The 25,931-nt window shown below is 44.6% G+C and overlaps 1 protein-coding gene across 1 annotated transcript in view; it reads left to right on the forward strand.

Moving 5' to 3' along the window:
- Positions 1-25,931, forward strand: part of LOC144679777 (peroxidasin homolog) — a 660,879-nt gene that overhangs the window by 396,142 nt on the left and 238,806 nt on the right. The window contains exons 8-10 of the mRNA XM_078540527.1: positions 8,640-8,757; positions 21,835-22,004; positions 25,210-25,482. Of these exons, the coding sequence (XP_078396653.1) occupies positions 8,640-8,757; positions 21,835-22,004; positions 25,210-25,482 (561 nt within the window). The remainder of the gene's footprint in view (positions 1-8,639; positions 8,758-21,834; positions 22,005-25,209; positions 25,483-25,931) is intronic.

Genomic DNA, 25,931 nt, shown 5'->3' on the forward strand with positions numbered 1-25,931 from the left:
ATCATGGTTAGTGATTATCCTCATGCTGCCGCACATAAGTCTGTAGTTTGTGGATATTATAAGTATTTGTCATGACCTGAGTCTTTTCACCCAAGTGCACTTTGCAATGGCCTTTATGTTATGACTGTGAGGTTTTAGCAAAAGTATTATTCATCGTCGAGCGCCATTGCCTTTCATGCCTCCCTGCAGTTATTTTCTCTTCACTTTTACAGCTCCTTTATTAGTTCCCACCCTCTCCATGCATGACGCTGAGTGATGGAAGTGGGTTGCACTCAATGACATTTGAAATGTCTGTTCGACTGAGAATGAGTGTGTAATGTCAGAGGTGTGTGCTCATCCTGACAAAGCTATCCAATTACCCGCGAGGATGTTACTTTGCTCCTGAACGGCTGCCGTCACAGAATGCCTATTAATATGGAATTCATTACATGGCTGTGCAATCAGTGTCTAAGGGTTTATAGCAAAGATTGACCTTTGTAAGATGGACAGTATCAAGGACTGTAATGTCATGAAAGCAACGCTCCGGCACATCTCCTGAGAGCTCAGCAGTATCTATGAAGGAGATAATTTATCATTGACTCCTGTGTCAAAACTGACGGGGCCACGTCTCTCCCAGATGTCAAGGCAATGCAGGATGTAAACTTGGCAGGCTTCCGACGAATGCAGGGGAATTGAGTGTTTGTCAATAATCACACGATGGTCCTGCTGAACCACTCTGAGTAAGTTGCTAACATAACTTGCAGCTTTGCGCCCATGCTGTCATGTGACAGATCACTGCATCCTGATGTTCGATGATATCTTGGGGCTCAGTATCAAGATGTGACCTCTGCATTAATCATGCATGAGAACTGGCATTTGGAGAGATAGTGCTGTCCGGATGTAGCTCCATCTTCAGCTGGTCAAGTGCTAACTATTGACAAATGCTTTTCCTCTTACAGCCGCCTTGCCAAGCTGCTGTCACACTGGCATAAGTGCATCCATGTATGCAATAGTGTTTCTACCTCTTGAAGGATGCCATGGCTACTAATTTGTTAATGCCATGCTTGAAAGGAATATATTATGTGTAGTTGCTGAAGGATGTGTACTAGTGGAGTGCTTGTCTCATTACACAGTGGCCACATGCTCCCTAGGCTACTGCACCTTCCAAGGGTTGAAGGTGACTTACGCTTCCCCATGATCATTGTGGGATTGATGACCTTTCATGGGTTGAAGATGTTGAAGATGACAATGAAGGTCTTATTGTCTCCCCTGCATCAAAGTGTGAAGAGAACTGCGCTTGTAACAAACTGTCTTCACTTTTTCCTCCCGAAATCTTGTAGCTATGAGGATGTCACGGGCACATATTCTGCATCATGCCCTTGCAATGGTGTAGCAACTGAAGATATAGCCTCTGTTACTGTCTATCAGGGGCCAAGTGATTGTCCTTGGAGGCTCCGACCAATGAGCCCTAAGCGTGGGTAATCCGGTGGATGGGCTTTCTTGTCAAGGACCTGGTTCAAGCATGTAGCGTCTGAATAGCTGTCTGTAATAAAGTAAACTGTTTCGTGTTGAAACCTGTCCGGTTAAGTCATTACATTTGGCGATGAGGGAAAATAGCTCCGGCACTGTACCTTGCCTTGCTATCATGAGAACATCGAATCTTAAGAAAAAAGAAAAGACTACTCATGAGTCATGCCTATAAAGCAAAGTTGAAACAGTTGACAGAGCACTGCAACTTCAGAGACACACAATATTATGCTGCTGGACCGATTCATTTGTGGAGCTCATGACGATGCCGTTCAGCGCCATTTACTCACAGAAGTCGATACCGAATTGAAGCGCGCCATGGAAATAGCACTAGCCATGGAAAGTGATGCAAGAGACTCAGAGGCTTTACAATGCGTACAACATGGCGCTGTTCTTCAGGTCGGGTTGGAACTTACTGTTGAGCGTGGCACAAAAACCAGGTACACAGCAGCGAAGTGAGAGGCAATGTCCGCTGTTAGAAGCAGGAAAGGGCCTAGTAGAAACATTTCAGCAGCAACTCTGTTATAGATGTGGGTGTGACCACGTACCAGACACCTGCAGATTCAAGGAGGCAGAATGCCATTACTGCCATGAGAAAGATCACGTATTAAAGCAATGCAGGGCGAAATCAAAACAGTTCATAAAGCAGCCAACCAATATGATTGAATTGAATAATGCAACAGAACTTGAAGCTGTTGATACCGACATCTATTCCCTGTACAATGTCACAGCGGTAAAAACCGAACCTATTACAGTCACAATCCAAGTTAATGGAAGCTACTAATAATGGAGGTAAATACAGGAGCCTCAGCCACAGTGGTGGGAGAGCACACATTCAAGTACCTAAATTGAGGTACCCAGCCATTGAACCTGGAGCAAACCACAGCTCAATTGAAGACATACACTGGAGAATCCACACAGGTAAAGGACATTGCCACAGTGCCTGTGTCTTATAGACAACAGACAGCACAGCTTCCAGTGATCATAGTGGCAGGAGAAGGACCAAGTCTTCTGGGCCGAGTCCGGTTACAAAAAAATCAAGCTTAACTGGTCTGAAATATTTCACTTGAGAACAGGAGGAGTTCCTGAACGGCTAAGGAAATATGACAGTGTATTTTGTAATGAATTAGGTAAGTTAAAAGGCTTGCAAGCAAAAATATGTGTGCATTCTCAGGCGACACCCCGTTTCTTTAAGGCCAGACTTGTGCCTTTTGCCTTAAAGGAGAAGGTGGATGCAGAATTGTGCCAATTAGAAAAGCTGGGCACCATCCAACCAGCCCAATTTTCAGAATGGGCAGTGTTCATAGTTCTAGTGGTGAAGCCTGACCAAACTATATGCATTTGTAGGGACTATAAATTGACTGTGAACAAGGCAGCCAAACTGGATAAATATCCTATCCCGAGGATAGACAATTTACCTGCAAAGCTAGCTGGAGGCAAATCCTATACAAAACTGGACATGAGCCCTGCTTACCAACAATTAAAGGTGGATAGCATGTCTAGAGGATATGTAACCATCAACACGCACAAGGGCCAATATACTCACCTACCCTTGGGAGTATCATCTGCATGTTCAATCTTCCAATGGACAATGGAGAATCATTTGCAAGGAATTCCCCAAGTAGCAGTATACCTAGATGATGTCCTGATCATGGGGTCAACTGAAAAGGAACACTTGTCCAACCTGAAAGAGGTGCTAAGAAGATTCTTGGAAGCCTATGTTTGATTAAAGAAAGATAAATGTACTTTGCAAGTGCCAGAAGTTACTTACCTGGATCACAGGTGGGTGACATGGGTTTGCATCTGGTAGAAGACAAAGTTAGGGCAATCAAAGAGGCACACTGTCCATCCAGTGTAACCAAACTCAAGTCTTTCCTGGGCATGATCAACTATTATAACCATTTCTTGCCAAGCCAAACTTGTCAACAGTGTTAGCACCATTATACTTGTTAAAAAAGAATCATCATTCGTCGTGGAATTCACAACAAGAAGAAGCCTTTCTGAAATGAAGAAGCTATTACATTCATCATGTTTATTGGTACACTATGACCCATCAAAAGAATTTGTATTAACATGTGATGCCTCTCCTTATGGTGTGGGAGCTGTGTTATCACACAGAATGAAAGAGGGATCAGAAAGGCCAATTGGCTATGTCTCCAGAAACCTCTCAGCAGCCAAGAAGTGTTATTGCCAACTAGAAAAGGAAGGTTTATCGGTGATATTCGGAGTGATGAAATTCCACCATTATCTGCATGGACAATATTTCGCCATGGTGTTGGACCATAAACCATTAATGGGTTTATTCAGTGAGGATAAGGTTGTTCCACCAACAGCATCAGCAAGAATTCAGCAAGAATTGAGCTTTGATATTATCTGCGTATGACTATACCTTTATGCACCATCCTGTCATGTCTATTGCAAATTCGGACGCACTCAGTCGTCTCCCGTTATTAGATAGCATTGTACATGTGCCAGTACCACAAGAAGTTGTGCTATTACTGAATATCTTGGACTATTTGCTTGTGTGTGCAATGCAAATTAGAAATTGGACAAACAGAGATCCAATTTTGTCAAAAGTCGAGACCTTATATTGCAAGGGTGGTCAAATTCACCAGTGTCCGAAGAGATCAGACCATTCCAGGTCTGTAAATCAGAGATAAGTTGTCAAGATGGAATCTTGTTGTGGGGATCAGGAGTTGTCATCCCTTCGCAAGGAAGAGAACCACTCTTGATAGAGCTTCACAGTGCGCATCCAGGCATATCGAAGATGAAAATGTTTGCGCGAAGCTATGTCTGGTAGCCAGGCATTGACAGTTTTTTAAATTCATTCATGTGGTGTGGGCTTCACTGGCTGGGCCAGCATTTATTGCCCATCCCTAGCTGCCCTCAAAAAGGTGGTGGTGAGCTGCCTTCTTGAACTACTGCAGTCCATGTGGTGTAGGTACACCCACAATGTTTTAGGAAGGGAGTTCCAGGATTTTGACCCAGCGACAGTGAAGGAACGGTGATATATTTCCAAGTCAGGATGGTGAGTGACTTGGCAGGGAACTTCCAGGGAGTGGTGTTGCCATCTTTCTTGCTGCCCTTGTCCTTCTAGATGGTAGTGATTGTGGGTTTGGAAGATGCTGTCTAAGGAAGCTTGGTATATTCCTGCAGTGCATTGTGTAGATGTACACACTGCTGCTCCTGTGTGTCGGTGGTTGAGGGAGTGAATGTTTTCGGATGTGGTGCCAATCAAGTGGACTGCTTTGTTCTGGATGGTGTCAAGTTTCTTGAGTATTGTGGGAGCTGCACTCATCCAGGCAAGTGGAGAGTATTCCAATACACTCCTGACTTGTGCTTTGTAGATGGTGGACAAGCTTTGGGGAGTCAGGAGGTGAGTTACTCATTGCAGGATTACTATCCTCTGACCTGCTCTTGAAGCCACAGTATTTATATGGCTGGTCCAGTTCAGCTTCTGGTCAATGGTAACCCCCAGGATGTTGATAGTGGGGGATTCAGTGATGGTAATGCCATTGAGCATCAAGGAGCGACGGTTAGATTCTCTCTTGTTGGAGATGGTCATTGCCTGGCACTTGTGTGGCACGAATGTTACTTGCCACTTGTCAGCCCAAGCCTGGATATTGTCCAGATCTTGCTGCATTTGGACATGGACTGCTTCAATATCTGAGGAGTGGCGAATGGCATTAAACATTGTGCAATCATCAGCGAACATCCTCACTTCTGACCTTATGATGGAAGGAAGGTCATTGATGAAGCAGCTGAAGATGGTTGGGCCTAGGACACTACCCTGAGGAACTCCTGCAGTGATGTCCTGGAGCTGAGATGACTGACCTCCAACAACCACAACTATCTTCCTTTGTGCTAGGTCTGACTCCAACCAGTGGAGAGTTTTCCTCATGACTCCTGTTGACTCCAGTTTTGCTAGGGCTCCTTGATGCCACACTCTGTCAAATGCGGCTTTGATGTCAAGGGCAGTCATTCTCATCTCACCTCGGGAGTTCAGCTCTTTTGTCTATGTTTGAACCAAGGCTGTAATGAGGTTAGGAGCTGAGTGGCCCTGGCGGAACCCAAACTGGGCGTCAGTGAGCAAGTTATTGCTAAGCAAGTGCCGCTTGATAGCACTGTTGATGACCCCTTCCATCACTTTACTGATGACGTGCTTTTTGTGTGCATGACATACTTGGGCAATTTTCCACATAGCTGGGTAGATGCCAGGTTGTAGCTGTACTGGAACAGCATGGCTAGGGGCACGGCAAGTTTTGGAGCACAAGTCTTCAGTACTATTGCCGGAATGTTGTCAGGTCCCATAGTCTTTCCAGTATCCAGTGCTTTCAGCCATTTCTTGATATCACGTGGAGTGAATTGAATTGGCTGATGACTGGCATCTGTGATGCTGGGGACGTCTGGAAGAGGCCAAGATGGATCAAGAGCAGCAGATACATGGGAACATCATCACCTGAAAATTCCCCCCTAAGCCACACACCACCCTGACTTGGGACTATACCACCGTTTCGTCACTGTCTCTGAATCAAAATCCTGGACCTCCCTTCCAAACAGCACTGTGAGAGTACCTACACCACATGGACTGCAGTGGTTCTAGAATGCATCACAGCACCATCTTCTCAAGGGCAATTATGGATAGATACCAAATGCTGGCCTGGCCAGCGACGTCCATATTCTGTGCAAGAAATTTTAAAAAAGAATGTAGGGGAGAGCTTTCTGTGTGAATTTTGTTTTCAAATATCCGCAGAGCCCAAAGGCATGCTCCAAAATCTCCGCAACAATGTCAGTTGAATGGTGCCCCTTTAACTAAATACTTCTGTTTTGAAAAACAGATCCTGACAAATTGTGACTTTTAAATAATGACACACATTCTCGAGGGTGGATGGAAAGGTGCAAGTCATAGAATTCTGGAAGAGTGACATTATGCTAAACCTATGTGTCTCCCACTGGAGAGTGGCTCAAGCAGTGAGAGAATTTCCTTGTGAGGGAAGTTCACAATGTTTTTCATGCCTTCTGGGGTTAGGTCAGAGCCATACTCCACAGCTGTGCTGTGATCTTTGCCTTGACGCACACCTCCACCTATATTCAAGCAACAGTGTAACTAAGTGAAACATTGATGTTATTGTCTTATTTCTTGTATATTCTTATTTTTTGGATCATTTTTCATGATGTACACATCACAAACCCTGTTGAGACTGATAACTTTTCAAAAAGATATTTTGATTTCCAGTGACCGATTGGAAAGGATCACACAAGATTTCAAGTTTTAAGAATTCACTGTAAGAAAATAAAAGGAACATTGACTAAATGCTGGACTGGATTTTGCACTCCCCCACCAGTGACTGTATGTGGGGGTTTGTAAAATCCAGCGCATGGCCCCCCCAACCCACCACCAATTATGGCCACTTAAGGGCCTCATCCCATACCATTCGCTATTTTACCCACAGCAGGTAGATGCCCACACCCTGCAGGAAGCTTGGCAGCTTTAGCTGCATGTGCTGGTGTCAGGCAAGAGGGGGGAACTTTCTTTTGGGGTCCCCTGCGCCCATCAGAGGTGTTGCCCCAAAGATCATATTTTACCCCTTTTATCCCCCTCCCACCGTCGCAGCCTCTCAAATCCAGCCCTTCATACCCATCACCTACCTCGCTGGGGTCTGCCAGCTTGACCCCAGTGAAATCCCACCCACCCCCCGACTAGCCTTGGTGTCTGACTCAAATGACAATCTCCATTGGGAGCTACTTGTATTCCTAGTAGTGGCCACCACTCCCACCTGATACTGCTGAGACCACAGAGCTGCCAGCATCCAAGTGGCCATTAAATGACAGTGGGCAGCTATTCTTCCCAAGGACAGGCTCCCTACCAACGCTTTAGCCAGGAGTGGTGGAACTACAGCATCCCATGATATTCAGTCCACTATTTTTTAGGCAGCTTATACTCTAAACTACAGAAAAGTTTCCCCATGTGACTTTTAACATGACCAATAATCCCACTACACGGTATACTTTAAGTGTCCCTTAAGTGGACACATTAATCTCCAGGCACCAGTCCAGAGCTATTCTATGTTCCCAATGGCCTGCCTACCTTTTCCTTCCCTAGCCAGTTAACATCTAACCCCATGGCTGACTTTCACTGTGAGCATTACGCTGGAGATTCCTTCTCTCTAACCCAAGTTAGGTGAATCTTCCAGTCTCCTTTAAATCTTCACTAACTTGGCCCCTTCATTCTGAGTATGAGCTTCCATCATGTTTTGCATAGTGAACTACAGGGTCAGCATTTTCTCTGCTTCAGGTGCAGGACTGGCTGCCTCTATTTCCCTACTCTCTCTCTCTCTCTCTCTCTCTTTCTTTGATTCTTACAGACTCACTTGGGTCTGTCAGGTTCTGTAATATCTTAGAAAACCCTATAACCAGTTACCAAAATGGCTTGATATAGACTCGGCACCTCTGAAAGCCCATCTCTATGACAATGTCAATCGCATGGATCTTGTATCCAGGTCAAAAGACCAATTAGCTATCCTTTAGACCCCAAACTCTATCCTATATTGGAATTACAGCAACAGTTTAAATTATAACCATTTATTAAGCTTGACATTCCTAAAACCTCCCTGTGAAACTTGGAAACTTAACAGTTTATCAGCACAGATTGTCTTGCCATTGTCCACAGTTATGAACATCTTGCACCTTCTCAGCAAGTCTTTTGATTTGGGCCTCTCTTTTCCCCATAGCAACCAAGCCACCCAGGCTTGTTGTCAGACCGAATTCAGAGCAGGTCACATGACTCTTTTCACTACTCTGTTTTACCTTAAATTAAAGAGGCAGTACAAAAACATAACAATTATATTAACTTCCTATTTATAACACACAATTTTTTATATCAGCTTAACAGATTTTGATGGGTTAAAAATGAATGGCTAAACCAAGACTAGTTTTCTTAACCCATTAGAAAAACAATACAAGCAGAGCAAATAGTGCAGTTGACACTGGTACTCGACTTTCCTTTGCTAATATTTAATTCCACGACAAAAATACCATCCTTAAGGGTCAGCATTTATGAATGCATGAGAATTAAATATTTTTGTTCTGAATACCTTGTTTAAATATGTGCGTAATGCAACTTTTCTTTCCAGAGAGACCACGCATTACTTCAGAACCCCAGGATGTGGACGTAACCTTAGGAAATACTGTCTACTTTACCTGTAGAGCTGAGGGGAACCCCAAGCCAAAAATTGTCTGGCTGCACAATAAGTGAGTATGGGCAGGAAAAGTTTTGTGTTACAAATGTAATGCTGAGACCTGACAGTAAATGATGCTTGGTAAACATAACCTTTGTTCATTGGCACAGACTTACCTTATATGATTATTTCTAAATGTAGAGCTTTGATGATAACCATTATAACGTGCTGTGAAAAAGTTATGAACATTGAAGTGAAATTGAGTTGAAATACATTCTAACACTGCTGTGTGAAGAATTCAACCAGCCCAGTAATCAATCTCATTACATAAACTAAACAGTTTTTAAACAAAGCATGGTTAAGGGTGAAGAAAAATACTTTTTCTACCTATTTATCAAGTATTTTTTCAATTCATTATTAAAAAGGGCCTCAGATTAAGGACTTTAATTGCTACTTAATTGGACAGTTAAGGACCTCAATAGGCCTAACGGTGAATGGGCTAGTGGGCATGTTACCCACCCCCCCATATTATGGGTGGGCAGGAAAGCAGAGGGCCACCCACCCGTCATATTTTATGTGCCCCCCCCTCCCCCTCACCAAAGCACATTTGTGAGGGCGGCATTACATCCAGCCCATTATACCTACTACATTACCCTTGCCGACTCTCTCTATCTTTCTCTGCTACCTTTCAAAGAACTCAATGAAATTGATCAAGTAGGACTTTTCCTTTCGAAATCCATGTTGGCTATTCATTATTATATTTTTGGTTTCTGTATGTTTTTCTATTTTCCCCTTTAGTAGGGATTACATTATATTTCCTGTTACCAATGTTAGGCTGACTGATGCAATTCCCTGGAAATGTTTATCTCCCTTCTTAAATATGGGTATAATGTTAGCTATCCACAGTCCTCTGGCAATACAACTTTTTCTAACGAAATATTAAATATGCATAATTGTGCCACTGCTATCTTTTCCATGGGCTCATTTAAAATGCATGGTGCATCTGGACCAAGGGTTTTACCTCTAAATCTACCTCTTTTATCAAGCTTATGATCACCATTCCTAATGTCCCTTTCTTTGGCTTAGTGTAAATTATGCTTCTGTAAAGGGCCTTAGAATGCTTTACTGCATTATTTAAATGTTGTGCTTTGATCATTCCTTAAAATAAAGATGTCATTTTGGAGTTAAGTCTGAGAAATTTACTGTAACAAAACCAAAACCAAAACAAAAACAACTGTCCATTGGGAACAGAAGAAACATTTCATTTTTCTTTAAGACAAAAATGATAAGAATTTGAAGAAAAAAAAACAAATGTTTGACAAAGATTTATTTTGAAAGATATGTAAATTTAAAGGCTAGAAGATCAAGAATTCTACAAATTATGCCTTTGGACCCAATGCTTTGATTGGTGCCAGGTCATGAGCAGTCTTGGCATTTTGGATTATGTAAATTTGGTAATATTGCAGGATCCTCTAGTTTAGCTACCAACATGAGTAACTGATGATCTGGCGCGTTGATAATATTGATTATGGATTTCAGGCAGGGTTAGGAGCACCGGATAAAAGAAACTGTCATAGATGTGTAATGTGGCACATTAAATCAGCAGTGAATTTTAGGATACAGTACTTCCTGGAGCATGAATCACCTGTCAGACCAGGAATCAGCGATACAAAAGGACAGCCCTGTCCTTGTTAGGTCTGTTGTTCTTTTTAGGATACCTTAAAATAGTGACCAGTGAAGACAGGGCTGTCTCTTGTGTTAAATGGCATTCTTTAACCTTCCTGCTGACTAACCTATTGCTTTTCTATGCCTTTTATATAACCAGAAATTGCACAGTCCAAAATAGCGTATCAGACAATAATATAAATTAGCTCATGGAATTAGCCAAGGATTTGTGACGTTGATGATAAAATACAATTAGAAATTGGAAAGGAAACCATACTGTGAACTACATGAAAATGATCATTTTTCTCCAAAGTGCAAGTGTGATTTTATTGTATACTGCTAAAGTGCCAGCATACCAGAAATTAAGGCAGAGTTTCCAAAGCATCAACTTTAATTGGAGAAACCTGATTAATAGCAGCCTGTTTACTCACAAATGATGATGCTCTGGATCTTTGAACAGCTCTATTCTTTGAAAAATTTAAACTGGAATCTTCAGATATAAGGTTCAGGTTCAATATAGTTCCTAACAAAGAAACATATTAAAATAGAAACAAAGCAGGATCTGTAATGATATCCCTTGCAATGACAAATGGCACAAGCGTTCTTTCACCCTGGGCAGAATTTTCCTGTTGGCAGGTGAGGGCGGGCCATCGCGATATGTCATTGGGCGGGCACACGATGATATCCACTGCGTGCCCGCCATTAATTAATGGGCCACTTAAGGCCCTTCACTCACCAATCGACGCCGATTATTCGGCGCCCATGCAATCTTCAGGTCGGCGCACGGGCACAACGGGCAGGTGGGTAGGACACATTTGTATAAACCTCATCCATGGGTGGGATAGGAGGGCTCTCTAGGGTGGCGAGTGTGCACTCTCAAGTATTGATTTTTCAAAGTTTTTGAAACTTGCCTGTGTGATCTGCAATACTTCAAAATGCATTCCAGCTGCTTTGCCTGGACTCTTAACCTTCAGGTCAGCACACTGCAGTGAGGAATCTTTTTTGGGCTTGCAGGTTTCTGGATGCCTTCCCTTAGCCTGGGATTGGGAGCTGAACTCTCCATTGGAGGCACCTCCTCTGAGGAAGAAGGGAGGGCTAGAAGGGGGAGGATGCCAGGAGTGCACACTCAACCTCCAGGGGAGCCACCTTTGGGAGGACAGGCGCAGGCACAAGGGGTTCAGGGCCAAGAAGTTGTCCAAGGTGGAAGGGGCCACAGAAGACACCACTATCCTGCTGCCAGGGTATACAAGCGGTGATGCAGCTACCTCAATATGTCTGAGGTGCAGTGCCAAAGGAGGCTCTACCTCTCAAGGGAGACAGTGAACTATATCTGTCAGATGATTGCGCCTGAGATCTCCCCTAACTGTATGGGCGGACACCCCATGCCAGTGGCTCTGAAGGTCACAGCTGCCCTCAACGTCTATGCCTCTGGCTCCTTCCAGGGCTTGGTGGGTGATCTTTGCAGTATCTCCCAATCAGCTGTGCACACTTGTGTCAAGCAGGTTACAGATGCTTTGCTTAGGTGCGCATTGACTTTCATCCACTTCCGTTGGGACCAGGCAAGCCAGATACAGCAAGCCAGAGGCTTTGCAGGGATTGCTGGCTTCCCCCGCATCCAGGGCGCAATAGACTGCACACATGTGGCCATCAAGTTGCCAGCAGGTGAGCCCGGTGCCTTCGTCAACAGGAAGGGCTTCCACTCCATAAACGTGCAGATAGTGTGTGATCACAGGATGCTGATTCTACGAGTCTGTGCAAGGTACCCAGGCAGCTCCCACGACGTCTACATCCTCAGACACTCCCAGGTGCCAGGGATCTTCAATGCTTCAGCCCGGCTGGATGGATGGCTGCTGGGTGACAAGGGCTATCCCCTCAGAATGTGACTCATGACACCTCACCACCATCCAAGAACAGAAGCTGAGCACGGTACAATAGGAGCCACGGCACCACAAGGGCTGTGGTGGAGAGAAACATCGGTCCTCTCAAGATGTGCTTCCGATGCCTGGACCGCTTGGTGGAGTGTGCTCCAGTACCCCCCAGATCGTGTGTCACTGATAGTGGTTGCATGCTGCACTCTCCACAATCTTGTGCTTGAAAGGGGGGACGCAGTGGACGATGAAAATGTAGACGCAGTGTCTGCAGCTGCACACAATGAGTCCAGCAGTCATTCCGAGGATGAGCACACACAGGGAAACGTTGAGGGGGTAGACACTGACCCAGGCATACTCCAGGGAGGCAGGGACACCCAGGAGGCTTTCATCCAACGAACCTTCAGCTAGAACACCACAGGTGGACACCCAGGACAAGCCTGGGCTGTAGGCTCGATACTCAATACCGAAGTGTCAAATCTTCCAGGTTAGGAACAGTAACTCAGGACCTTGTTAATAAAGCTGAATGTCCCACAAAGCACTCCTAACATTTTTGGAACCCATACACATGCAGAAGAAAAGAGGCACCCTCAGCCATTGTCAGATGCCTGAATTTAATATCACGGGCAAAGAAACTTAATGAAATAAAATGATAAGGGAGTTCCAATTCAAAGCAAATCATAAAGACCTCATCTCGGGCCAACACAAAAGCACCAGTGAGAAACCCATAGTGTGCCTAAGGTGCCTTATGTTTATGTTTCCGGGTGCTATGTCCTGGTGCTGTCCCGTCGCTGGGACTGGCATCTGAGACAGCCTGCTCACTCTGCTGTCCTGTTGGCCTCGATGACCTTGGCGGTCATCCTCCAGCCCATGGAGCCTGTGCTGGCCCCGCCTGGGAGGGATCTGCCAGTTCCACAGCTGGCATCTCCCCAGTCATCACAGCCTCACTGGATGCTACAGTCACTGGGAGAAGGGCGGAGGAGCTGCCACCCTCATCCGGAGCACCCTGAGAGGTGCCACAGATATGACAGGCAGCTATTGTGCCAACGTAAGGTCGCTAAGGACCTCCCTGCTCACCGTGGATGGATGGGCACCGAGCTGGGAAACTTGGTGCCAACATCATCTCCCACACTGGCACAGACCAGCTGAGGTCAATGCCGATGTGAGGGCTTGTTGGTCAGAGCGCGTCCCCAGTAAGCTCTGATGGATCTTCTAGAGGAGGCTCTCCACGAGAGTCGCCACTCTCCCCATGGCGGACGCATGACGCTCAGACATGAGGCTCATTGCTTCGGCGATCGTCCATGTAGACACCTCCACCATGCAGACCAAGCCAAGCATACCCTCACGTATCTCCCCCAGATGCTCCCGCACACCCAGCCGCATTTACTGCCCCTGCTGAGTTGCAGATGACTCCAAAGGCACATCATCAGGCACCAACTGAGCATGTGCCTGGTCCCCTGCAGTCCTCCGACTGCTGGCACCATGGGTACTCTCTGTCTCTGCCAGCTCCTCCAGCGATTGTGAAGTGCCCTCACCACTGTGCCCCAGGACATTAGCCAATGTTCTAACTCCTACTAAGGTGCTAGTATCTGTGCTGGTGCCTGCCTGGCAGAGATGGTGTGACGCTAGTGAGACTTCAGGCCCCTCAGGTGTGAGAGGGGGCCTCTGCTGCTCCTCCTCTCGGTCCTCCTCCGCTGATGCTGAAAGGAAGAACAAGGACATTGATTCAGTTAATGTGAAGACAATGTCAATATGCATCCCTGTGCCCCGGATCATTATGCGCTCATCCTTCCATAACCAATGGTCAAGCCATGTTGCAAAATTAAACCACTTAACATTCAGCACTGCCATGGTTGTTGAGAGAACAATGCTGGCCTCATTGCTGGGCATACATACCTGGCCGTGGCACCCCAGCCTCACCGACACCTAGGCGCATGGTGTCTCTCCAAATCCAGGGCCTCCTGCTCAAACCGGCTGAGAATGGCTAACTGCGCCTGGCTGCTGCCAGTCCTCGCACGCTGTGCAGCGTTATGAGCGTTCTTCTCCTGAAAATGAGAGAAGAGCATTGATTTGTGCAAATTGTACCTGGACTCTCGTCGCGCATGGCCCACCCCAGAGTGGGACATATCAGGGCTCCAGTGCCTCCTCACCCCGCTGCTGCCGAACACTCACACAAAGATGCTAGGCCTGTTCCCCACCCCCCCTACCGCCGCCTTGGCCACATGCTGCCTACATCACATTAGGCACTACAAGGTATATCCTTCCATAGCAAGGAGGCACAAGCGCATGGAGCACAGAGGGCAGCAGATGGTTCGTTGCCATGCCACCTTGAAGCTCCCCTCCCAGCCCGTCATCACCCTGACTTGGACATGTCCTGCAGTTCAAGCACTGCGCCTCTGTGCAGCTCCTCCAGGTTGCCCCCAAAACAGTCATGTTGGTCTCAGTGTACCACATGCTGCGGGCACAGAACCCATCTCTTCACCACCCTCTCAGGCTGACCTCGGCATGGGCAATATCTGTTGGCCCACCCAGGAAAGGACACGTGCAGTCAATGACTCAATGCAATCACTACACTCAGACATGGGGGTGGGGGAGCAGCAGGGGGGAAAGCCGACCTGCTGGGTTACAAGATCAATGCCAACATTGTCCTCACCCTTCCAGAGCGCAATGAGTCATTGAAGCGCTTGTGACACTGGATCCAGATGCACCGCACCACGTCGCCAGAGTTCACCACCTCCGCCACCTCCTCCCAGGCACGTTTTGTCATGTCGGGGAGCCTCCTCCTCCCACCCTGGGGTACCAGCACATCCCGCCATGCTGCCACATCCTCGAGGAAGGCAGCAAGGCAATCATCAGAAAAACGAGGGGCACACTGGCCCCCTGACCTACCCTCCGGCCTGGCCTGCCCCGATGGCCTACCCTCCGGACTGGCCTGCCCTGATGGCCTACCCTCCGACCTGGCCTGCCCCAATGGCCCCATTTGGGGCACTTTTTCCTGAGGCGGGTGAGGTTAGCAGGGAGGTTTCCCGACTCTGCACACCCAATTTGGGAATGAAAATCCAGGCCAGTTCTCCTAATATTTTTAGAACCAATTTCTTTTCTACAATTATCTCTGACAATAGTTCCATAACCTCCATTATCACATGTTATTGTTATTTTCAATTGAGCTATTCTGTGTTTAAATCTAAGTTCTCAATGAGTTAAAAAAAAAGGTCAAACTTTCTTGCATACTAACCCTTAAAAACCTTTTAATCCAATGTATGAGTTGGGTAGTCCAGTCAACATAGGAACTGGAAGTTGAAAATTAATCTGCTTTAACTTGGTTGGATTCCAAGCTCCATGTTGGGTGATTGGCAAGTTGTTTGTGCAACTGGATAACTCTTCTTCCTCTGCATCTATTTGGAAGGATGTGAGTGGTGCAGCCTTTCACAATAGGAACAAGAGGAAGCGATTCAATCCCTCGAGCCTGCTTTACCATTCAGTTAGTTTATGACTAATCTGCTCCTCAAATCCATTTTCTTACACATATTTGTGCATCTATCTCAGTCCTGAAAGATCTAATTGTCCTAGCATTCACATCCTTTTTGTGGAGAGAGTCCAGATTTGAACTACCCTTTTTGTTAAGATGTGCGTCCTTATTTCACTCCTGAATGACCAAGCTATAATTTTCTGATTGTCTCCCCTTGTTCTGGTTTCCCCTCCAGAGGAGATTGTTTCCTTACCTACCCTGTAAAATCCATTTATCATTTTAAAGATCTCACTTAGAACACCCTCCAATTTTCTATACAAAAGGGAATACAAACTAACCTTAGCTTGTATTCTACTAATCTTAGTAGACTGTGATTGATGACATTGGAGGCCATTGTCAACACTGGTGGAAAAGTGAGCAGACAGTGAGTAGAACATGTGCAATGCTAGCTTGATGGCAACAACAGAAGGCCTGAACCATTTTGATGGCTGAGGCACTTTTAGGCATTATGAGTCATGTGTCAGCACTCCAGAAGGATTGATTGGAATCTCACTAACTGGGGGAATCGGGAATCCAACAGCTTCCCCCTAGAGTCAAGCTGGAATGGCCTATTTAAAGTTGGAGAGTCAATCCTAGGGACTTCAGGGCACAGAAAGACTGGTAGCAAGCCAGAAGTTTTTTGTGGCACCAGGAGGAGTGTTCCTGCTCCTCTTGGCCCAACAAATATCATTTAGAAAATTTCTCCATGTTGTTTCCATTATTGTCTTCAGTGATCCCTTTAAGGGTCATTGGTCGGTTCACTTCACATCCAGCGGCAGATTGCATTTGGTTTAGATCTTGCTGTGACTTTTATTGTCCTGATCAACCAAATGATCTACTCACTAGTTTCTGCCCGTGCCAGTAAGAAGCTCTCCACCATAAAGTGGATAACAATTGTCCAAAGATAACTTGGCACTCCTTCTTGAAGGAAATGGCAGGACTCCACCCAATATCATCCCACAGTTGTTTGTCTAAGATTAGGAAATAAATATATGTAAAGTCATGGAGATAAATTCTCATCATAATAGTGTTTTTAATACACATGCTTACAGTTTCATTACAAATAGTGAACAGAGAAAATATGCCTCACTATGTTAGAGTTCCAGCGCCTGTACTGTATAAAACAAATACCAAATATAATATTCACAATAGAAATATTTCTTCAGTACAAATGATTTTTTTTATAACAAGTGACGTGGAGATTGCTGAAGTTCTATATGCAGACATTGAGTGGAAATTGGTCCACTTTGCATCTATTTTCGGGGTGGAAAAACAGGGTCAAAAGGACCAATATCAGGGCAGCGTGTCCTGTGCCTGATCTGCGCTTGCATTATGGACACTGCCACATTGGTAAAGGTTTTGCAGATGCTCTGAGTGACCATCTAAATAAAGCCTTTGGCACCTCACATATGTAAAGAATAGTTCAACAAGTTATTTTAGGCTCCCTTGCAGAATTTGGTTTGGGTTGAGCAGATTAGGCGTCACTCAGGATTTTGGTTGTCATGGCCTGAGAAGCGGCTGTCACCAAAAGATACCTTTAAATATAGAAAAAAATCCTTTAGAGTAGAAGGAGCAGAATTGCTTCTCCAACTTCACAATCCTCAGGTTGGCTGGCCCCACCCACTTGCCACTACCTGTGCAGGTACAACAGACATCATCCCTATATATGTTATTACACATTTTATTTTCTCTTCCCTTGAAAGAAACTGTGACCCTGTCCTTAACCATCCTATGTAGTAAAATATTCCATCATCTTAATAGCTCATTGCATAAAGAAATTTATTTTCTGCTTTCTCCTCATAATATGTGTTAACTAACTCTGTTGTCTTACTTATAAAGTTAAGAAGTTTGGGGTTCAAACTGCACTACAGCACCTGAGTAAGTAATCTCAGTTGCCACCCAAGTGTTTTTCTGAGAGAGCTCTGAATTGTTGAAGTACACGTCTTAAGGGAGCATGGATTGTTGGAGGTAGAAGCTTTTAGATGAGAAGTTAAATTGAAGCCTTGTTTGCCTCTTCAAGTGGTTATAAAAAATTGCAAGCCATTTTTTCAAAGAATAATACTGAGTTTTCTAGCTGCTCTGGCCTACATTAATTCCATAGCCTGCAAAAGCAAAGCAGATAAACTGGTCATTCATTCCTTTGTTGTTTAAAGAACCCTACAGTGTACAAATTGACTGCCATGTTAGCCTATACTTCAAAAGTAATTAAGGGCAAAGTAATTAATTGGCTTTGAAACACATGGGGCACTCATAAATATACAAAAGCAAAATACAGTGGATGCTAGAAATCTAAAATAAAGGTCAGGCAGCATCTGTGGAATGAGAAACAGAGTTAGTGGGCAGAATTTTATTTCAACTGATCCACTTGCAGCAGGGAGGCCAGGAGCGACCGGAAACCCATTTAGTTCAATACCGGTCCAGGCCTCTTTAACTTGGCCACAGCATTAGTAACCCACTTCCAGCTTTCCCAACCAATCAGAATGGGCAGGAGGGATGACATGCCAAATCTATCAAAGGAAGGCTTTCTAATTTAATGGACCCCAACAGGGGTCAGAATAGGTGAACCAAATATTGATCCCTGATGCTTCTGCAACCACAGGAATGGAAAGGAGGTCATTGTAGACTGCCCCTGGATCTCTGACTCTTACCTGGAGGTCCTGCTGTGGGATCTGAGGGACTGCAGTAAGGTGAAGTTTGACAAGGACAAGAGGAAGAGACCAGCTTTCCAAACCAAGCAGGCATGGATGAAAGTGGCCAAGGAAGTCAGCAGCAGGGATGTGGTCCCTCAAACCTGGATACAGTGTCCCAGAAGCTTTAAGGGACTCAGGAGGGCAGGAAGTGGCACTGACTTTCCAGCATTCTCCTGATCTCCTCAGATCAAAACACCTTGCAGCTCCACTCATTCCTCTCTCTCCAGAAACCTAGCCCCACACATCCCCATCTACTGCATTTACCTTTATGATTATTTTATATTACTTCTTAAAGTTCACTTCTCTGGCAAGTTACTTTCAGCATTGAAAAACCCAAAATTCTTTAACCTTTTGCCATAATTCAGGTCTTTGATACTAGGGTTCAGCTCTGTGAACCACCTCCAATGCTTACATTGTCACCGTTGTGTCTCAGTGATCAGAACTGAATAAAGTGTTCAAAGTGTAGTCTAACCAGAGCATTTCAGAGTTTGATCATGACTTGCTTTGACTTTTATTCTATTTCATTGCAATGTAATTCAACATTCTATTGGCTTTGTTAATGTCTGTTGTGCATTGTGGTTGGACAAGTTGAACAACCTAAGACTTCTAAGGTTTGCTCAGTTGTCATGCTCAGCTGTTTCAAAATCACTGATGGAATATATGGGCTGCTCATTTTTTCTTCATATTTGTTATACTTTATAGTGTTCTGCATTCAATTTTAGCAACCATTTATCTGCTCAGTTCCATACCTTGTCCAAATTATTTTGTAATTTCTAAACTGTTTCAGTTTCACTGCCCCTCTTTTGTTTGATGTCATCTGCATATTTTACCATCTTGCATTGAGTTATAGAATCCAATGCATTGATGTAAATATCAATCCCTGGGGCACTACAATTAGTACTTTAATTTTCCTCATCTCAATATAACTACTCTAATGAGTACCAGTTTTTTTTTGCCCTTCGGACAATTTGCCGTAGATTTCTACATCGTTGAACTTAATTAATAGATTTCCTTGTGAAGTCTATTCAAATGTTTTTGCAAGTCCAGGTACAGAATATTGTACGGTTTTGCACAGGCCAGAATTTTCATGAAACCAGCTTGCGATTGTCCGCTCCACCCGTCAATGGTGACTGCACGCCGATGTGTTTCACAACTGTACACAAGCGACGTGCACCTGGTAACCTGCACTTCACTCGGGACTTCAAGGTTTGGTTGTCTACTTGCTTCCGACAGCACTTGTGGTCATCAGTGCCAGGCTTCACAGGCAGCACCACATCACTTTTAGGGGGGCTCATAGTTAGGTCTCTACCTACCAGACCAGCTGTAAGGCAGGGGTGGCTTTTCAATGGCTGCAGGGCTAAGGCTTGCTTGGGGAAAGGGGAGAAGTGGCCTCAGGCAAGGGAAGAGGCTGCAGGACGAGAGCTGTACTGGGGAAGGGGGGTATCCCAGGGTGTGTATGGGGGCACATGTCAATCTGTGCATGTGGCCTCAAGCTGGTGAGGGCTGAGGAGGCAGTCTCCTGAGGAGATGAGGCCAGATGGAGATGTGAGAGTGTGTGTGAGAGAGTGAGTGGTGATGTCCCTTGAGCTGGCAGTGAGTGAGATGCCAGTGAATGTGTGATAGCCTTGTGAGTGTGTGAGTTTAGAGCGATGAGATGGTTGCCTTACCCTGGCGGCATGGATGAGATCATTCCTCCATTTTCTGCACTGGATGGCTGACCTCTTGTGTGCAGCATTGGCACTGACCACCTCTGCCACCGCCGCCCAAGCTGGAGTGGTGAGACTGATGGGCCTCCTGTGGTCAAAGCAGGGGTAGTGGACATTGCAGTGGGCCTCCATGGTGTCCAGAAAGCATTCCAGGGATACGTCATTCAATCGGGGGGCTACACTTTTCTTGGCCTTTGGGGCCATGTCTTCACCGGTGCCCTCCTGGGCTGCAAGCATTGAGAAGTGTGCACGCAGCTGCAGTATAAATACCACACCCTGCGTGAGGAAGCGGTGAGGTAACAGCGTGGTGGGCAAATCAGAGGTAACCTGCCAGCGAAATGGCATGTTTCCTGTGGCTGCATAATTAATGAGGCGGAATGGGACAATACAGCGAAAACCCCGTCATTGTGGCCAGCAGGTAAACGACTTTTCTCCTGCTTGCTACCACACTTTGTGCAAATCTGAGACGATTTCCCCCACAGTCTACTTAGGTCGCCAATTCCTCAAAGAGATTAAAAAGATTAATCAGCATCTGTTCTATTTTGCCTTGTTGTTTGCCTTTTGAATCCATGTTGATTGCTGTTAACATGGTTATTATTATACAGATAATCATCTTCTTGATGTTCAGTTCCATTATTTGGAAGGAAATTCAAGTAACAATGATGGGTTTGCTTTTCTGTGTCTGTTTTTATACGTTTTTGAATAGGGAGCCACATTAGCTTGTTTCTAATGTACTGGGAACTCCCCAGTGTCCTGTGACTCTTTCATCATAGCCGACAATGCTTCAAAGAGCATTACTTAAGTCTTACTCTTAGGATTCTAGAATAAATCAGATCTACTCCATCAAAGCTCTCCACCCCTCACGCACAGGCAGCGCTGAGCACTGCCGCTCGCATTTCACGCTGGGTGGGCCTTAATTGGCCCACCAGTGTGAAATTGTAGTCCGGCACCGATCGCTGGCAGCAGACAGCTTCCCAACCGCCCCTGCCCACCCCTGCAAAGCCTGCCCAACAAGGGCAAAATCCTCCCCCAGGATTTGCAGAAGTCCTCCTCCCAACTCCACATTTAAAGAACACAGGCCTGCCACTCACTCACAACCGATCACTGCTACTACCCCTGAGCTCCCTTCAGATGCTGCTTCTGATCCACCTCCTTGCTCTCTGAAACCCTGCCCCAATGCCTCCATTTTTCCCCTCTTCACTCACCAATCACCCATTCCAGCATCTGATGATCTCACCTGAAATGAGCTTCAATGACCCCACATCACCCAACCTCTGATTTCCCCCCTCCATTTCTCCCTCCCAAGCTTTCCCTGAGGGCAGCTGAAACATGAGCAGCGGCCCAATCTTTGTTTATGCTTTGCCAGCTAGGACTCAACTCCCAATATCAGGGGCATCACAAGCCTTACCTTTCAGGTGTATGAATTCCACTCTGCATCCCCTGAATTTCTACACCAAGATGTGCCTTGGTCCAGACTTACTTTCTCACCTTCCTAGTTTATTTCCACTAAAGTTACATAGGGAATGTGCCAACATAGTCAGATTTTTGGTTCAAATATACATATTTGTTTTGCACAGCAACAAGGGAAATTCCTTCCTTTGCTATTTGTATTTTACCCAAAGTTAAGCAGAAGAGCTAACAAAGCAGTAATAAAGCCATCTGTTCACTTCGTCTGAGACCATGCTGACTGTTTACATCTCTATTTTGTTCTAGCAATGAATTACACATGAAAAATGACATTCGTCGGAATTTACTAGATGATGGAACATTGATGATCCAGAATGCACAGGAATCTGACCAGGGAACATACCAGTGCATGGCCAAAAATGTAGTGGGAGAGGCCACAACTCAAGGCGTTTTACTCCGATATTTTGGTACTCCAAGTAAGAAATCATCCACGTGCTCTCTTTCCTGTTTAAGCTGGTCAGCGTTTTTTGTTCCCAAGTCATATTCTCACAGCAGCTTTAACCTGAATTCTGAAAAAGAAAATGTAAATAAGTTTGTACCATGTTATGGGATCATTGAAATTATTGAAGCTTTTATTTCAATAAAGCCCTGAGGGGGGCTTGACAGAGTGGATGCTGGACGGATTTTTCCCCTTGTGAGAAAGACCAGAACTAAGGGACACGAATAAGGACAGAGAATAGCAATTTATTTTTCTCTCAAAGAGTCTGTGGAACTGTCTTCCCCACAGAATGGTAGAGGCAGTGTCATTGAATATTTTTAAGGCAACGGTAGATAGATTCTTGACTAACAAGGGAATCAAAGGTTATCAGGAGTGAGCAGGATAGTGGCGTTGAGGCCACAGTCAGATCAGCCATGATTTTATTGAATGGCAGAGCAAGCTTGAGGGGCTGAGTGGACCCTTGCTCTTAATTCATATGTTCAAATGTATTTTTGTATTGATTTTTCCCTTTCTTTATGGAAAAGACTTGAGATTCAGTAAGCGTTCTGTTTTAAAATTAAGTGATTGCACTGATTTTAAAATAAAGCTATTGCATATAGGCATTGAAGACATGCATTAAAACCAGATGAACCAGTTTGCAGTTTATTGTACCTGATACAATGTGGGTCACCCAGACCTATTAAGGCAGGATGCCCTTATTTATTTTGAGCATAAATTGAATCAAAGTAAAGTTTGATTAGATCTGTTAGTTAATCTGTATGTTTATTTGTTTTAAGGGAAAAAAATTAACAATTCATTTATGGCCTCATCTCACCAAATTATTTTATTCTGCCTTTAGAAAAACTAGAGGAACACCTATGAGGGTATGTGTAAAAGGCAGGGAGATGAATTTTCGTGGTAGCTCTCCTAATCATCTGGCATAACTCCAGTGGAAGATCTGTGGAAACTTCTGAGAAACAACTTAAATGGAGTTTACATGATTTCCCTGTAAATTCCATGGATTTTACACTGAAGTTATGATGGACAATCAAGAGAATCCTATAGAAATTAATGGCAAAGATATCTCGGTTAGATCACAAGGGTTCCTACTATGACACTGTATAATTAGATATTTGGCAGTATGGGTATATTCTTGACTCCAGGGATGTCCAGAGACCTGAAACTTGTAATACACTAAAATGCATTATATCTGAATACTATCCCAAAACCACAGTTTACCATAAAGTTTACATTATGTGCTTAAAATATGATCATTTTTTCAGATGGAGCCTAAAACCTAATAATAGTACAAGCTTGAATTTTAGTGTAAAATTTGCAAACTGAGGATTCTTAAAGAAAAATTGTTGACATATTGGTACAAATGTTTAAATTCAAACATAAAATTGAGAAACAACGTTAATAAGGAACATTTTAAATGATTGAAAAGCATTTTGCTTACTCTTTCCTTCTCTTGTAATTAAAGTATAAGTGAATTAATTAAAGGGAGAAGAAGGTGTAAGTGAATTATTTAAGGCTCTTCACCGATGAGAAACCATACAGTCTCTTTAAAGTTCTCATTCGCTCATTTACAATTTTTATAGAATGTAACTGATTAAGCTATTTCTGAATATCAGAGATTTTCATGTCAAAATAATACAATTTGCACAGCTATTTAAAAAGATGGTCAAACTTGTGAAGTTTTGGGGAAACAATTCAAAGGTATTCAGATTTAATGGCAGTGGATTAGAAACCATGGTTTTATAAAGGCAGTACCATCTTAAAAGCTGGCCTTGTTCTTCTTTCAGTATATATTTATGGATGATACTGATAATTATCCCAAAAACATAGAGATCGGTTTTGATAATGTTAACTGACCTTGTGTGATCTAAAAGGAATGTGCAATAGAGGGCAGGATTTTCAGCTTGGCTTGCGGGCATGCGCCTGACATGCCCGAGCGTGAAATAGTGCATGACGACGTCAGGCAAGCGCTCCAATGTCATCGAGCACTCATGCGATATTTCAGTCGACAGGTGCGCTGCTGACTCTCGTGCATGCCTGTCGACAATTAAGAGGCCTATTAAGGCCATAAGCTGGTAATTATGTTGAATTTTTCACTGCCCGTCCAACCTTACAGTTGGCAGGTGGGCGGGCGGGCAAATAGGCCAGGCGGCCTTTGCATTTTTTGCAAAACTGGATCCACGTGTGGGATGAGGTTTCCAACAGTGAGTAAATACACAATAAAAAAATTTTAAACTCATTTTCAACATGTCCTTGTTCATGTGACAGAGTCACTTGTGGGAACATGTTTCCCTTATTTTTCAAATCTTTATATTTCACTTTTAAATCCTTCAGCTACCTGAGGTAGCTCTGTGCCTTTAGGGAGCTTTCAGTGAGCACATCCCCACACATGCGCAAACTTCAGTGCTCGCGCTCCTCCCGCCCCCGCACTGGCAGTGCTAAGGCTTTCAGTGCGTGTTCCACATTGCTGGCCGTTAATTGGCCAGCCAGCGTGAAACCGCAGTTGGGGCCCGAGACACCTGCTGAGAAAGAAAGATTCTGCCCTCTGTTTTTCTTCCCCTTAGTCTCCTGCAATACCTGTTCCTGCTTGTTGCATGTAAATATCAGCAGCTGTTTTGGGTCCTGGGCTTTTCTCTGGTTTCTCTCCTTACTGCCACTGTCTCCATAAACGCCAAGGACAGCCAGAAAAATGCTGAAGTTAGATCCTGAGGTAATAGGGATCAGTCCCTAAATTCAATTCAAGATGTGATTTAGTAGTGGCTTGCTCCAAGATAGCCCTCAGTGCAAATCTTTTAGGCATCGCCTAAAGAAAGTGTTGTACTCTTTGGACCCTTTCTAAAAGCTCCATTTAACTGACCATCCACCCCTTCTGGTGCTGCAGCAATGGTCCCCTGAATTATTTGCACAATTTTTGATTCCAAATGATCCCAACATAAGAAAATGTGTTGGCATTAAGGCAGGTATGCCACCCACTAAGAAGATAAAAATCCAACCCTAACATATGAACCCTAAATGCTATATGTCCAGCATACTTAATTTGGCAGTGAAAGAATGTCATTTAAATGTTAGCCAAAGGGCGGGATTTTCCGGTCCTGGCTCCCACCATGGGCAGGACCAGAAAATCCCGGCCAAATTATAGAATATTTAAAATTACTATTTTAATGTGCCGCACTTTTCTGTTCTAGCCAAGCCCAGTTTTGTGATTCAGCCACAGAACACTGAAGTTCTGGTTGGATCAAGTATCACTCTGGAATGCAGTGCCATTGGACATCCCCAGCCTCGCGTTACATGGACAAAAGGAAATGGAGAACTGCTCCCTACCCACTCCAGGTACACCACCACTCCCTCAGGTGGCCTCTTTATTCGGAATGTTACCCTCCAGGACCATGGCCAGTTCATTTGTCATGCCAGTAATAATCAAGATTCCATCCAGTCCTCAGCATCCATCATTGTACAAGGTAAGTGTGATTTTTACTGTTGTTTAATGATGATTCTAGGCTCAAAAAAGGAGTGTTACAATTTGGGTAATTTGTTCTGATTTACCTTTATCGTAAAAAAATGTACTTACTCAGCTGGGTTTTCCAAAATTGAGCAATGGAGAGCAGGGAAATCAAGACCTAACATCCCTTTCCATCCCAATCTGCTTTTTAATTCACTGAGACAGTAGGTCAGGCTGCCAACCACCTATTCACTGTAAATGATGGCAGAGGGCTTAGTGACTCAGCTGATGTCCCTGGCAGTCATCGCTGCGGCAGGGATAAAAGGCCCTCTCTGTCCCTTTTGGAAATTCTACCAGGAACCCACCCTGTGTGTGGAATGAACCCTAAACCAGGAAGACAGGTCAGTTTCATGGCAAGTTTGGAACAATGGGCGGAATTTCCACTCCAATCCTCCTCCGCTGGAAGGA

The sequence above is a fragment of the Cetorhinus maximus genome, chromosome 4 (assembly GCF_964194155.1).
Source record: "Cetorhinus maximus chromosome 4, sCetMax3.hap1.1, whole genome shotgun sequence".
Taxonomy (NCBI): Eukaryota; Metazoa; Chordata; class Chondrichthyes; order Lamniformes; family Cetorhinidae; genus Cetorhinus; species Cetorhinus maximus.